Source organism: Papaver somniferum, chromosome 10 (assembly GCF_003573695.1).
Source record: "Papaver somniferum cultivar HN1 chromosome 10, ASM357369v1, whole genome shotgun sequence".
Taxonomy (NCBI): domain Eukaryota; kingdom Viridiplantae; phylum Streptophyta; class Magnoliopsida; order Ranunculales; family Papaveraceae; genus Papaver; species Papaver somniferum.
The window spans coordinates 60,886,950-60,898,592 of NC_039367.1; the positions used below are offsets into that span (position 1 = coordinate 60,886,950).

General features: G+C 36.2%; 3 protein-coding genes across 4 annotated transcripts; 1 reads left to right on the top strand and 2 right to left on the bottom strand.

Moving 5' to 3' along the window:
- Positions 1-221: 221 nt before the first annotated feature.
- Positions 222-3,301, bottom strand: LOC113317593. Of its 2 annotated transcripts, XR_003343678.1 has the most exons (5): positions 2,903-3,301; positions 1,629-1,714; positions 1,344-1,462; positions 1,071-1,250; positions 222-375 (listed from the first exon to the last, which is right to left on the bottom strand). XR_003343678.1 is itself a non-coding variant. In XM_026565758.1 (4 exons), the coding sequence occupies exons 1-4, from the start codon at positions 3,035-3,037 to the stop codon at positions 1,231-1,233; spliced, it is 360 nt and encodes a 119-aa protein (XP_026421543.1). In that variant the 5' UTR covers positions 3,038-3,301; the 3' UTR covers positions 642-1,230. The 2 variants fall into 2 exon arrangements, 1 of the variants encoding a protein (XP_026421543.1); XM_026565758.1 differs by lacking the exon at positions 222-375 and having other exon boundaries at positions 642-1,250.
- A 770-nt stretch (positions 3,302-4,071) lies between these two features.
- Positions 4,072-6,184, top strand: LOC113318870 (vacuolar protein 8-like). Its single transcript, XM_026567149.1, has one exon. The coding sequence runs from the start codon at positions 4,260-4,262 to the stop codon at positions 5,988-5,990; it is 1,731 nt and encodes a 576-aa protein (XP_026422934.1). The 5' UTR covers positions 4,072-4,259; the 3' UTR covers positions 5,991-6,184.
- Positions 6,185-7,176: 992 nt separating this feature from the next.
- LOC113315699 lies at positions 7,177-8,493 on the bottom strand. The gene has a single exon (XM_026563956.1). It carries the CDS (start codon positions 8,491-8,493, stop codon positions 7,177-7,179), a length of 1,317 nt encoding a protein of 438 aa, XP_026419741.1.
- Between the last annotated feature and the right edge of the window lie 3,150 nt (positions 8,494-11,643).

Consider the following 11,643-nt stretch of genomic DNA (forward strand, 5'->3'; position numbering starts at 1 on the left):
AATTTCAACGTTTGTTTAATTCAAATTAAATAAATCAAACTATATTAACTAGTATTTGCGCCCGTGCGCTACATGGGCCTAAATATTTACTTCTGCAAAGAGTAACTTAGGTTCAGTATATTCCCGAACAACGAAAACATCAATTTTTACACACTAATATCTAAACAGCCAAGAACCAAGCTTTATCTTCCTTAACAGCACCATCAGCATGTCCACCACGAAGACATTCAATTTTCTAAGTATGCGACGTGACTTTAATTTTCTAAGTTAACGACGTGACTCTGTATTCGTCGTTAACATAAGAATAAAAAATGTGAAGTTGACGTTGAAAGTCTTCAGCTTCAATGGCCACACCCAGACCGGAATGATGCCCTACTGCATCATGATGCCAATCAATTATTTTTATCTTATAATCAAAATTTGTTACACAAACTTTTAAACAAAATCCACAAAGATAAAGAGTAAAACGAAAATAAAAATTACTTCGAATTTTGCCACTTAAGTCCATCCAAACTAAATATACCATATCTCAATCTAATGCATGTGACATGTCCCGTTTTATGTTATAAATAAATTATAACAAAAACATTTTCATTGCATTAGTTTTTTAGTTAAAAAAGCATTGAAACTGTTTGGACAAACTTTAGTAAAGAGGATTGTGTACATATCCCAGTAAATCAGTTTCAAATATGATTCCCTCTTCTGTTGTAGGCAGTTTATGTCCTCGTCTTTGAAGCTTCCTCACTATTGAACGAATGCTATATTTCCGTCATTGCAAATCAATATATCGACAAAAATAAAATTAATATTTCCGGAGCCCATGATCCGAAATTGATCAACAATCAAAGAAACTCAAACAATTCAAGGACACATGATCCAAACATGATCAGTTAACTAAATAATCTATATAGCTTAATGGAAACCCGCGATCTCATTAACTCTATCTCGTGTCTTTTTGTCAATAGCACTCGAAACGAACCGGCGGTATAATGATTGTGGATGATAATATGATTGACAAACAATGCAAACTAAAGATGTAACTGAACAAAGTAAACATGAGAGTTCATTACCTCGAGTTGCTTATGAGATTATTATTGCAACTACATGGCAGTCAACTAAAGATGATAAAATCTTTATGGAACTCAATTGATGATGATTCCATTGCACAAACTCCTCCATTGTATTATCACCTATACTATATAAAACTCCTCCATTGTATTGTCACCTATACTATATAAACTGTATATTACCTGCAACATAGATGTTATAGGATTTATAAAATAACTGAAAGGAAAAGCACACATAAAGACATATAAAAGGAATATTGAGTGTCAAAAGCATACCTGTGTTTGCGCACCAGAAAAAAAACGCGTCACTTAGGATTTCAGTTTCATAGTTATTGGAAGGAACTCTGCAAACTCGTTGCAATGTAGTATACATGCAATACCTCCTTGAATGTACCCTGAAAACATAAAACTTATCGGTAGTCTGGAATCTCTGGATATATCGAATTCAGACTACACTGAAAAACAACATGCCTTGCAAAAATTTGAAAGGTTTCCAACACGATACCTATGGATGAATTAATGTAAAAAATAGGTTCATCAATAAGGAATTGTAGATTTTACCCAAGGAAAACGATACAAATCTTGTTTTCAAACCCTATAAATTTAGGGTTTACCAATAGTAATTTATCTTTTTTTAGTAAATGTACCTGCAAAAATCAAAACAAACAAATAATTATTACAACAAAATCACCAATGAACAACCAGGATATGATGATTAACGAAGAAGTGATATAAAGAGAAAGAAGATAAACAAAGGAGAAGAGGCAGAGGAATAAACAACCAGGATATGATGATTAACGAACAAGTGATATAAAAAGAAAGAAAAAAAACAAAGGAGAAGAGGCAGAGGTAAAAAATGTGATACTAAGTAAAGTTAGGGTTTAAAAAAATAAGTTATGGTTTTACACGATGTGATAGAGAAGTGGGTTTGAAAATACCAAAAATTGGTGGTGTGAAACAACAAAAGGTTCTTTTTGGTCGAGATATGTTCCGGTGGGGACAAAAGCTCAGAAGAGAGCTTTATTCAGCTTTTAACCACGCGAGAGGAAAATCACCTGAAATCATATTATTAATTGAAATAAAATGATTGAAATATGATACCTAAAAAATGAAAAAAAAAAAAAGAAAAAAAAAACTAAATCCTGTGAGGGTTTCTTCTTCCGAAGTTAGTCCAATTGTGCGCAGTGAGATCCTTCCTTAGTCTTAAATATAAACCTTTGTTTTGAAGTCTCTTTTCTAGCTTTATGTACTCTCTTGCGGGCAATCCTAACCAGGTTAAAAATATTACCTCAAATTTTTATTTGCATAACTTGTCCAATTGGTATCTCATTGGCTTTCCTAGATTCCCATATTATGCATAATGATGTAGGTGAGGATAACCCTATTCATTTTTATTGGTTGGATAAATTTCGTCGGCCAGAAAATATCTCATGTTATAGTCATTGTCGTTGATGGTGAAATTTTCAGTTGGAGAAAGTACATATTTCAGTTCTTCAAAAAAAATGACTTATGTAAAATATTAACGTCGTTATTTTCACCCGTGAATTCGAAAAAAGCATGCCAAATCCAACCATCACAAGAAGCCTCCACTTTCACAATAACAATTGGTTTTGAGTAGTGACCCTTATACTGACCTTGCCAAAAAGGTTGACTATAATTTCGCAAAACATATTGAGATCTTCGTATGATGTGTTTTTTCCCATACGAATATACTCATCATAGGCATAAGCTGACAAACCATAACCTAAAATCTTTAGGGTTGCAGTGACTTTTTTTTCAAGACTATGTCCTCCTATATTTCAGGCACCAAATTGATAGTTAAAATTAGGCTATACCTGATAAACCTCTCCAATAATCCTAATGACCAAGTGTTGCGGCATGAGGAAGTGACGTTGAAAATCTTCGTCAGAATACACATATCTGTTGTTAAACGCATCATGTATTGATGTCATTCCTCTCAAAATCTCCATGTGTATCTTGTCAATAATGCTCTTGGTTCTGAAGCTCGCGGTATTTTCCCTACATATAACTGTATCATGGCGTTGGTCATCGTTCTTTCGTCGTCTGAATCTTCAAACATTTGATCCAGCTGCTGCATAAACGATAATTATTGTTGGAAAAAGATTGGCGCAGATGTGTGCGTTCCGTCATTTTCCAAATTAGGATCCATAAGAAAAGGAAAATCTTGATTGAAAAGACTGAAAACAAGTAATATATTGAAGAAATTTGATAAATTTTTGTGAAAATAGGAAATAAATAGAAATTGTGTTTATTAAGCGGTGGATGGGAGGATACTTATATAGGTAGAAAGAGAGTTATAGCCCATGAATAGCGGTTAAAATGTGTCTTTTTCGACCGATCCATAGACTCCTGGCTCTAATTTAACCGATAAACTACCAACCTGGTTTGGCCGATCAAATCAATCATCTGGACCATCACATAGTCATTTTTACCTGCCTCCACAATATGCAACTCACCTTAACTCGTGGCACAATAATAAAACCGAATAGAAATGGACATGGCACCAGCGGCGGAGCCAGCCCATTGTAAGGGTGTGCACTTGCACCCTTGCCCAGCTGCCTCCAAAGCCTAATTCAAGCCGAACAATTTTTTTTTTTTTTTTTTTTTTGCTATTTATAAGCCTAATATTACTTATTTGCACCCCTAATTTTTCTTTTGTAACCTCAAAGTAATTTTTTGCACCCCATTTCAGAACTCTTGGCTCCGGCCCTTGCACATAACAGAAAAGAAAAATGACAACACCTAAATATGTGCGGTTGTTTAATAACGGAATCGGAGCCGATTTCTGAGCCATTTCTAACAACCGAATATCAGTTTTTTAATTCCTCCCCAACTGTAAAATCTTTTGCCGAAAATCTAAACCCTAGTAAATGTTCTCCATTGTACTTTACTAGTCGCTTACTAAAAGTACTCAAAAGTAAATCCAGTGTTTTCATCAAGTAAACACAGTAATAATTGTAAGTTTATAAATAGGAAATCTTTTCTGATTTTTTTTCTTTCTTTTTCTTAAAGATCATCACTTTGATTTTCAGTTAACCTGGACCTAAAAAGAATTCAACAAAAATAAACCCAGAATTTGCTTCTTTTTGTTTTCTACTAGCAAATTTAACTAGAGGTACATATAAAGAAGATGACCCAACTTGCACAAAATTTAGTTTAGCTTTTCAACATATGAGCACAGAAATGGGTGAAGAAGAAGGGAAAGAACCAGTGGCCGTCGACGAAGAATCGAGTCTTACAAGCGTAATTCGACGAATATCTGTGTTGATTTCGCATTCTAATTCCACTAAAGTATTCCATGGGAAATGGCAATTGATAAGAGGCAAACTAGAAGAACTGAATTCTGGGTTAAAAGCAGCTGAGAATTGTGAATTTGGTGAGAATTTTATGTCCTCCGAAATGATTCCTGATATATTAGTAACAGTTAATGAAAGTTATGATCTTGCGAATCGATGTATTAATCTTACTTATAGCGGGAAACTTCTTATGCAGAGTGATCTTGATATAATTTGTTCACAAATTGATTCTCATTTAAAGAAACTTACAGGTATTTATAATGCTGGAAATCTAACCCTAGGTTCTGCAATTGTTGTTTCTAAACCTAGTTTTGGTTGTAGTAAAGATGATATGAAATTCTATGTTAATGATTTGTTAACAAGGATGAAAGTTGGTGGTTCAGATATGAAAATTCAAGCTTTGAAGGGTTTGAGTGAAGTTACAATGGAAGATGAGAAATATGTGATGATTGTGATTGATACAGGTGAAATCGTTGGAATTTTAGTGGAATTTCTTGAATTCACTGAGACAGAGATTCAAGAAGAGTCAATGAAGACAATATCTGCAATTGCAGGATTTGATTTGTATAAAGGTGTTCTTGTTGGAGCAGGAACTGTAGCACCTTTGATTAGGGTTTTGGAATCAGGAAGTGAGTTGGGGAAAGAAAGAGCTGCTAGGATTTTGCAGAAACTGACAGAGAATTCAGATAATGCTTGGTTAGTTTCTGCACATGGTGGAGTTACTGCCCTTTTGAAGATGTGTACTACTAATAATGGTGATCAGAGTGATATAATTAGTCCAGCTTGTGGAGTTCTAAAAAATCTAGCTGGGGTTGAGGAGATTAAAAGGTTCATGATTGAGGAAGATGCAGTTCCAGCTTTCGTCAAATTGATGAGATCCAAGGACGAATCTTTACAAATAAATGCAATTGAATTTCTACAGTTAATGGCTTCTGGAGATGAATCCATTCGGCGAATTGTTGTCAGAGAAGGAGGAATTTATTCATTAGTCCAAATTTTAGATCCAAAAGCTTCTTTCTCATCAAAAACTCGAGAGATTGCATTAAGAGCAATTGAGATTTTCTGTTTTAATTCTAGTACTTCTCTCAGTTCACTTATGGGCTATGGGTTTCTTGATCGGCTTCTTTACATTCTCCGAAGCAGTGAAGTTTCAGTTCAAGAATCAGCATTAAAGGTAGGAATTCGTCTTTGCGGGATATCGGAAGACACTAAAAAGGCAATGGGGGATGCAAATTTTATGCCGGAGTTTATAAGATTACTTGATGCAAGAACTCATGAAGTTCGAGAATTGGCTTCTGAAGTACTGTCCAGCATGATTTCAGTCCCAAAGAATAGGAGGAAACTAATACAGGAAGAATGTAACATTAGCCGAATGCTGCAATTGCTTGATCCAGGGGAGGAAAAATCAGGTAACAAGAAGTTCTTATTATCTATTTTAATGTCATTAACCAATTGCAACAGTGGTCGAAAAAAGATTGCACATTCCAATTATCTTAAGAACTTGGAAAAACTTGCAGAAACCGACGTTAGTGATGCCAAGAAAATTCTTAGAAAGTTATCTACCAACAGATTTCGAAATATATTAAACGGGATATTAAGATCTTAAAGTTTGATCCTCATTTTGGTATAATAACATTTAAATTCACAACCTTGTTTCAATCTTTTTCATTTTCTTCAATTTACTTCTTGCACAAAATCTTTTCTTCTCCTGTATTAGTTCTTAATCTCCAAAAAACGTGTTCAAAAGCGAAAAGTGTATGTAATTTAATTCTGTTATTAAGGATGCTTAAAGATAATGTACTTGAAATTCAAGAAAAAAAAATGGGGTTGCTGTCAGTGAATTCTAGTGATTCATTTTTTGGGAGTTTTGAAGTTGAAAATTAGATAAGATAATTTTGGATGCTTTAGTGGAGGCACAATGGCACATGATAAGGGGACCAGTGATGCAAGCTTGACAATAGGACCTCCCCGTCTCTAAATAGCTAACAAAAACTAGAGAGTGATAGATTAAGACTGCATATTGAATTACTTGTCTTTGAAACTTTGTTACACCGCAGAAACTTCAACATGGGAAAATTTTCAATTCCCTGCACTTTAATCACTTTCTTGTGATGATATCTCAGTAAACATGATGAATCAAGAATGAAGATAAGACCAATTAAATAAGGTCTTACTTTTCAAGAATTGAAGAAGAATGAATTGAATTATTATGGTTGAGTGTTTTGTGCACTTGGTGGGTAGGATCAGAGTATTGAAACGGGAATGCTTTCTTTATGGTTAACTTATTACTGTTCGGTCTATTCTGTTATATTGGCTCCATATAGTAGAACATGTGACAGATATGAAAGCCCATTTCGACAGGTTTCTAAGTTTTGTAAATGAGACATAGGAATCTCGTTACGACATATCTTATCTCCTCAAATTCTGACTTCACAGCTTTCTGGCGAGTCAATCTGGAGTAAAAGGATTATTTCCTTCACTAGGATTTACTGCAGCTAAGTGGGATATTATTGTTGCATCGGAAATTGTTTTGCAGTTTGAGCTAATAATAATAATAATAATAATAATAATAGAAGTAGAAGTATAATATCAAGAGAAATCTTATCATGATATTGCACACACAATTATTATAGATCCATAGATTGGAACTTGAATACATTATCACTAGCAATCAAAAAATCAAACAAATTTACTTACAGGCAGTTAAGTCGTGAAATTTGAATGCAAGACAAAATTCTATAGTATTTGGAAGACAAAAGCTTAACAAGAAGAGAGGTTATAATTGACATACTCTATTCATCTTCTTCTGCATCAAAACTCAGAGCCTGAAAAATTGAACTCTCCACATTAATCTCCTCAGCACCAAAATATGACTTTCTTCCTACCAAATCGATAACTTTCTTGGCAGGTCCAGAATTCCGAGGGGTCTCGTTTTTGCACCGAAGGGTCCTGATCCTTGGTAACAAATCATCGATTTTCAATGTTGACGGTCGCAGGAAATCCTCTGAATTCTTGTCACACAATGCCTCATTTCGAATTGCCAATGGGGTTTTAGTCCTGTTCACCGTTTTCTGATTTCTTACAAAGCCTGCATCATACACATTTGTTGCCATAGTAGCACGTCTATTGTCAAGCCCCTTACTGACGTCCTTGTTGATTCCCGGTAACGACATCTTGCGAATTTCTTTAGACTGTGTTGTTGGAGTTTGATTATATCTACTTGCAATAACCCTTCCAGGTTTTATTGGCTTTTTGGCTGTAACTGATTTTGCTTCTTCTTGGAAAAGTTTCTTTGGTTGGATACTAGAAACATTTACATTACCAATTCTCTCTGATTTCTTCGACCCAATCGTTGTAAGACTTTGTCTAGACGATTGTATCTTGGATAATCGTGATTTAGGGCTTAAACTATAACTCTTCCCTCCCTTTAATTTTAAACCCTTCTCTTCAGTAATTTCGGGAAGCTTAAAGAAACAAGATTTTCGACGATTTAGTGTAGATTGAATAGGAGTTTTTTCTGGTTTACCTGTATTCTGTGATCTCATACCCAAAATTTCTGATGGCCCAAGACTAAACCCTCGTTGCCTGATTCTTGAATTAGCCGTTAAAGAAGAAGTCTTTTGCAATTCCTTCTGAAAAACAACAGAATTCTTTGATTTCTGTTTCAGCGCTGCCTTTTCAAGCCGAAGCGATTCTAATTTGGATGACAATCGACTAATTTCGGCTTCAATGCTTTCAATCTCTGCATAGATTTTACTCTCATCATTCTCTGTTTTGGAAATTCTTGGGGAAGGTGGTTGCGGAAGAAGCCCTTGTTTGAATAAAAGTTTTAGCGGCTTCTTTTGTTGAGATGAGTTTTCTAGGGCACCATTTGGATGAAGTGGCTTTACAGATAAGGGGGATTTACTACGAACGGGAGATTTACAGGATAAAAGAGTGATATTTTCTTTGATAGAATCTAATTTCAAAGATTTTGATCCATTACCTAAGTTGGGTTTTTGCAGAGAACAACATGAACCCTCTTTAATGGATGATGAATTGTTATCAAAAGCGGCGTTGTTCCATATTTGAAGATCAGGAAGGTTAACGTTTTCTGGGCATTGAAGCATATTGCTTAGAGCAAGAGAAGGAGATTGGATGAAGGAGTTGTTTGATTTTTAGTTTCTGTATGATTTCTCGATAGAAGATGGTGGGAGGAGTAAAAAATAGATAGATCTGAGGGGAACTGTTCGAGATTTTTGACCGTTGGGGAAAATATACGTTGGAGACCTTTATTCTCTATGCGTTGGATGTGAAACCGCTCCACCTTTGACGCTCCGATGTGATTTCTCAAAAGGTTTTTGTGGGTCCCATTTCCCATTTCATTAAGCTTGGATTTTGTTCCCAAACTTTTTTGCTTTGTTGCCGGGGACTGTCAGCCTCTATTACCGGCCGCTCCATTTTGCCTATTATCATCCCTCCTTAGGGCAAATCTTATGTATTTGATACCATTATGTGATGTACGAAATGCAAAAACGGATGACCAAACCAATAAATCTGATCGTATGTACATCGTGATGTAATATCTATTGCATGACATAAGTTCTGTCGTTTAAAGACCAACTTTGGCCGCGTGACCATACTTGCGTTGTTCAAACGGCTACATCCCATGGTTTGCTTTGAATTACTTATAAATATAAATCATTTTGTCCAATTCATTATATGTTCTCTGCACTTCAAATTTCATATTAAATCTTTCCTAATTTCAATTTAGCATTTTCTGATCTCTTCAATGAATACTCAACCTCGATTTCCTGCTCCCAAGTATACTTTAAATGAAGATTCATCTATTTGCAGAAACTTGGTATAACAATCTCAGCTGGTGCAGCACCAACGAGTGTGAATTTCTGGCAGAAGCTTCATGCAAAGTTTTCAATGGCATCGAAAATCTTAGATGGCGCGGTGCGTAAACCATCATTTTCAAATAATTAATAATTTAATGAACGAATTAACTTTAACCATGCAAGTAAATCGATCAAAAACGAGAGGTGAGACGGATTGCCAATAGCAGGAAACAACAACATTACATGCCAGAATAACGTGAATATTTCGTGTTTCATTCCAACGACGATGGTTGCGGCCCCTGAATTCTCGTACCAGTGTCTTTTGGTCCATTATCATTTGTTTTATTTAGTTTTTCCTGAAGAAAGTTTAGCGGTTAGAAAAGAATAATGAAGATTTGGGTGATCGGCTTACATTTTGAACCCGTTAATATGCAAATTTTAATATTTTCGTTATTATTTTCACCCATAGTGCATGGAAATTACAAAAATCCAAGACGTTTTTTATTGCAATTCAAAATTTGGTGGGTGCAAGTGGCCTTCCCTTCGTCCCTGTTAAATGTAATAGCTAATTTGATTTCAAATAAAAGCAATCGTTTCATTAATTAAAATAGAATACATTAGAAATAAAAAACTATCATAAATACATTCTAATGTTGTCCCCGTCATTCTGGTTCTAGGGGCTAAACCCAATATGTCTACCGGCTAACATATAAGAAATTCGCCGTATCTTGTTCGTCGTAAGGTTGAAAAGTAGCAGAAGAAGGTTGAAAGCAGAAGAGGAAAGTGGAAAAGTTGAAGCGAAAGGATGTGTGTGTGTGGTGGGGGGGGGGGGGGGGATTGGAAGTGGAAAAGTATAAGCCTCATTATCGTTCAAGAGATGAACCCTTGGTCCTAATAATCTCGTCTAGAATTGAAATACACAGTATTGTGTCTTTATCATAGGAGGTGTTTGAGGGTAAAAACAGATTCTGCTGTTTTTAGTAAATTTGGGGTGTGTTGATGAGAAACGAATTCAAACCCTAAACAAATGCACTGCATGGGAGTACTTTTAGATTCGAGAGATCAATCTGTAAGACTCTGGCCTAAACCAAGAAATGGCCGTTCCAGATTTAATTCAGTCACAAGGTGAAGGAGAAGGGTTGATCTTAGGGAGGAAGCGAAGAAGGTGTTTGAGATCAGAATATTGAATTAGGTATGGCTGTTTTATGACTTGTATCAGAAAATGGTTTCTAGCTACTTGTGTTGATAACACTTGTGTTCTCTTCTTCCTGTCGAAATAGGTTGAAAACCTATTTATACAAGTCATTTGAGCGCAACCTTGATCTCGTAGGAAGTGGAGAAGATCAAGTAGTGGAGTAGTGGGGTTGTGTAAGAGGTGGTGATCATCACGTGGTCACGCCTTCATCCACTACTCTCATCGTTGTTAACCATTCGTCCTTTCCTGACACGTTCTCGTAATGGGCGCGTTGCACGCCGCACGCTGTAAATCGCCAGACCAATACCCCAGTAAGTATCCCCCAGTTTGTGACACATTTGATGTCTCGATTAAGTGGGTCAAGTCGTGGGACTTGCTGTAAAGAATAGCGTATGGTGCTATTAGGTTAAATAACTAAGTTGTTTATGAGGCCGATATTCATAAAATATCGTATGTACTCAATGCATGTGAAGCATCATTTTTAAGCAAGCATCTCAAAATAATCGATGTGCATGAAGCATCATTGTTTTAGAGATTGATTGAATAAGTCGCGGATTTGAGCGTCTTAAAATAACAACATACCCGACCACCTTTGGGTGACCGTTTGAGGGCCGCATGGATGAGACACCATTTGGTCGATCTCTCCCTGTGAGAGAGAGGTGGCCAGTGATCATTGAGGTATATCATTGGGCGCGTGATTCAACGCGTTTCTGGTTTGCAGTGGGCAGGTCGATCGACCAAGAATGTAGTTAGGTCGTTGGTGATCATATTAGTACCCTTTCGATCGTTCGAGGGAAGATCTACGCCGTCCAACTAGGCTGGCAAAGTTGGACGAATGTGATGCATTTGAGACCGCTTTGGTCGGTCTCAGTTCGTTTGAGCTCTTCTTAAACAGCGCGATCACCCATGTTAGGGTTGATCGTTCGAAGCGCTATGGATGTATTAGATGAAAACCGTTCATCTAGGGAGTTAGTGGGCCCACCGGTAGTCATCGTGATGATTGCCTAATTCCGTTAGGAGCAGGCTAGGCCTATTGAATCGCGCGGCCAAATCGTGCGGCTGTGATTATTTTTGAGACTGATATTAACAGTCTAGATTTTCCTTAAGGAATTTAAGCTTGTTCGATCGATATATCTTAAAAGCGCGTCGATACAAAATTCTCTTTGTTCAGAGAGTGATGCAGCCTGTGTGAGTACTTCCATGAAGATCTCAATACTGGCACTTCGGGAGATTCATGCTAC

Coding starts and splice junctions, on each gene's coding strand:
- LOC113317593 (XM_026565758.1), bottom strand. CDS start 3,037: ATGGAGATTTTGAGAGGAATGACATCAATACATGATGCGTTTAACAAC. Junction 1,463..1,628: donor ATTTGTATCGTTTTCCTTGG/GTAAAATCTACA, acceptor TTATGTTTTCAG/GGTACATTCAAGGAGGTATT. Junction 1,251..1,343: donor TTTCTGGTGCGCAAACACAG/GTATGCTTTTGA, acceptor TCTATGTTGCAG/GTAATATACAGTTTATATAG.
- LOC113318870 (XM_026567149.1), top strand. CDS start 4,260: ATGAGCACAGAAATGGGTGAAGAAGAAGGGAAAGAACCAGTGGCCGTC.
- LOC113315699 (XM_026563956.1), bottom strand. CDS start 8,493: ATGCTTCAATGCCCAGAAAACGTTAACCTTCCTGATCTTCAAATATGG.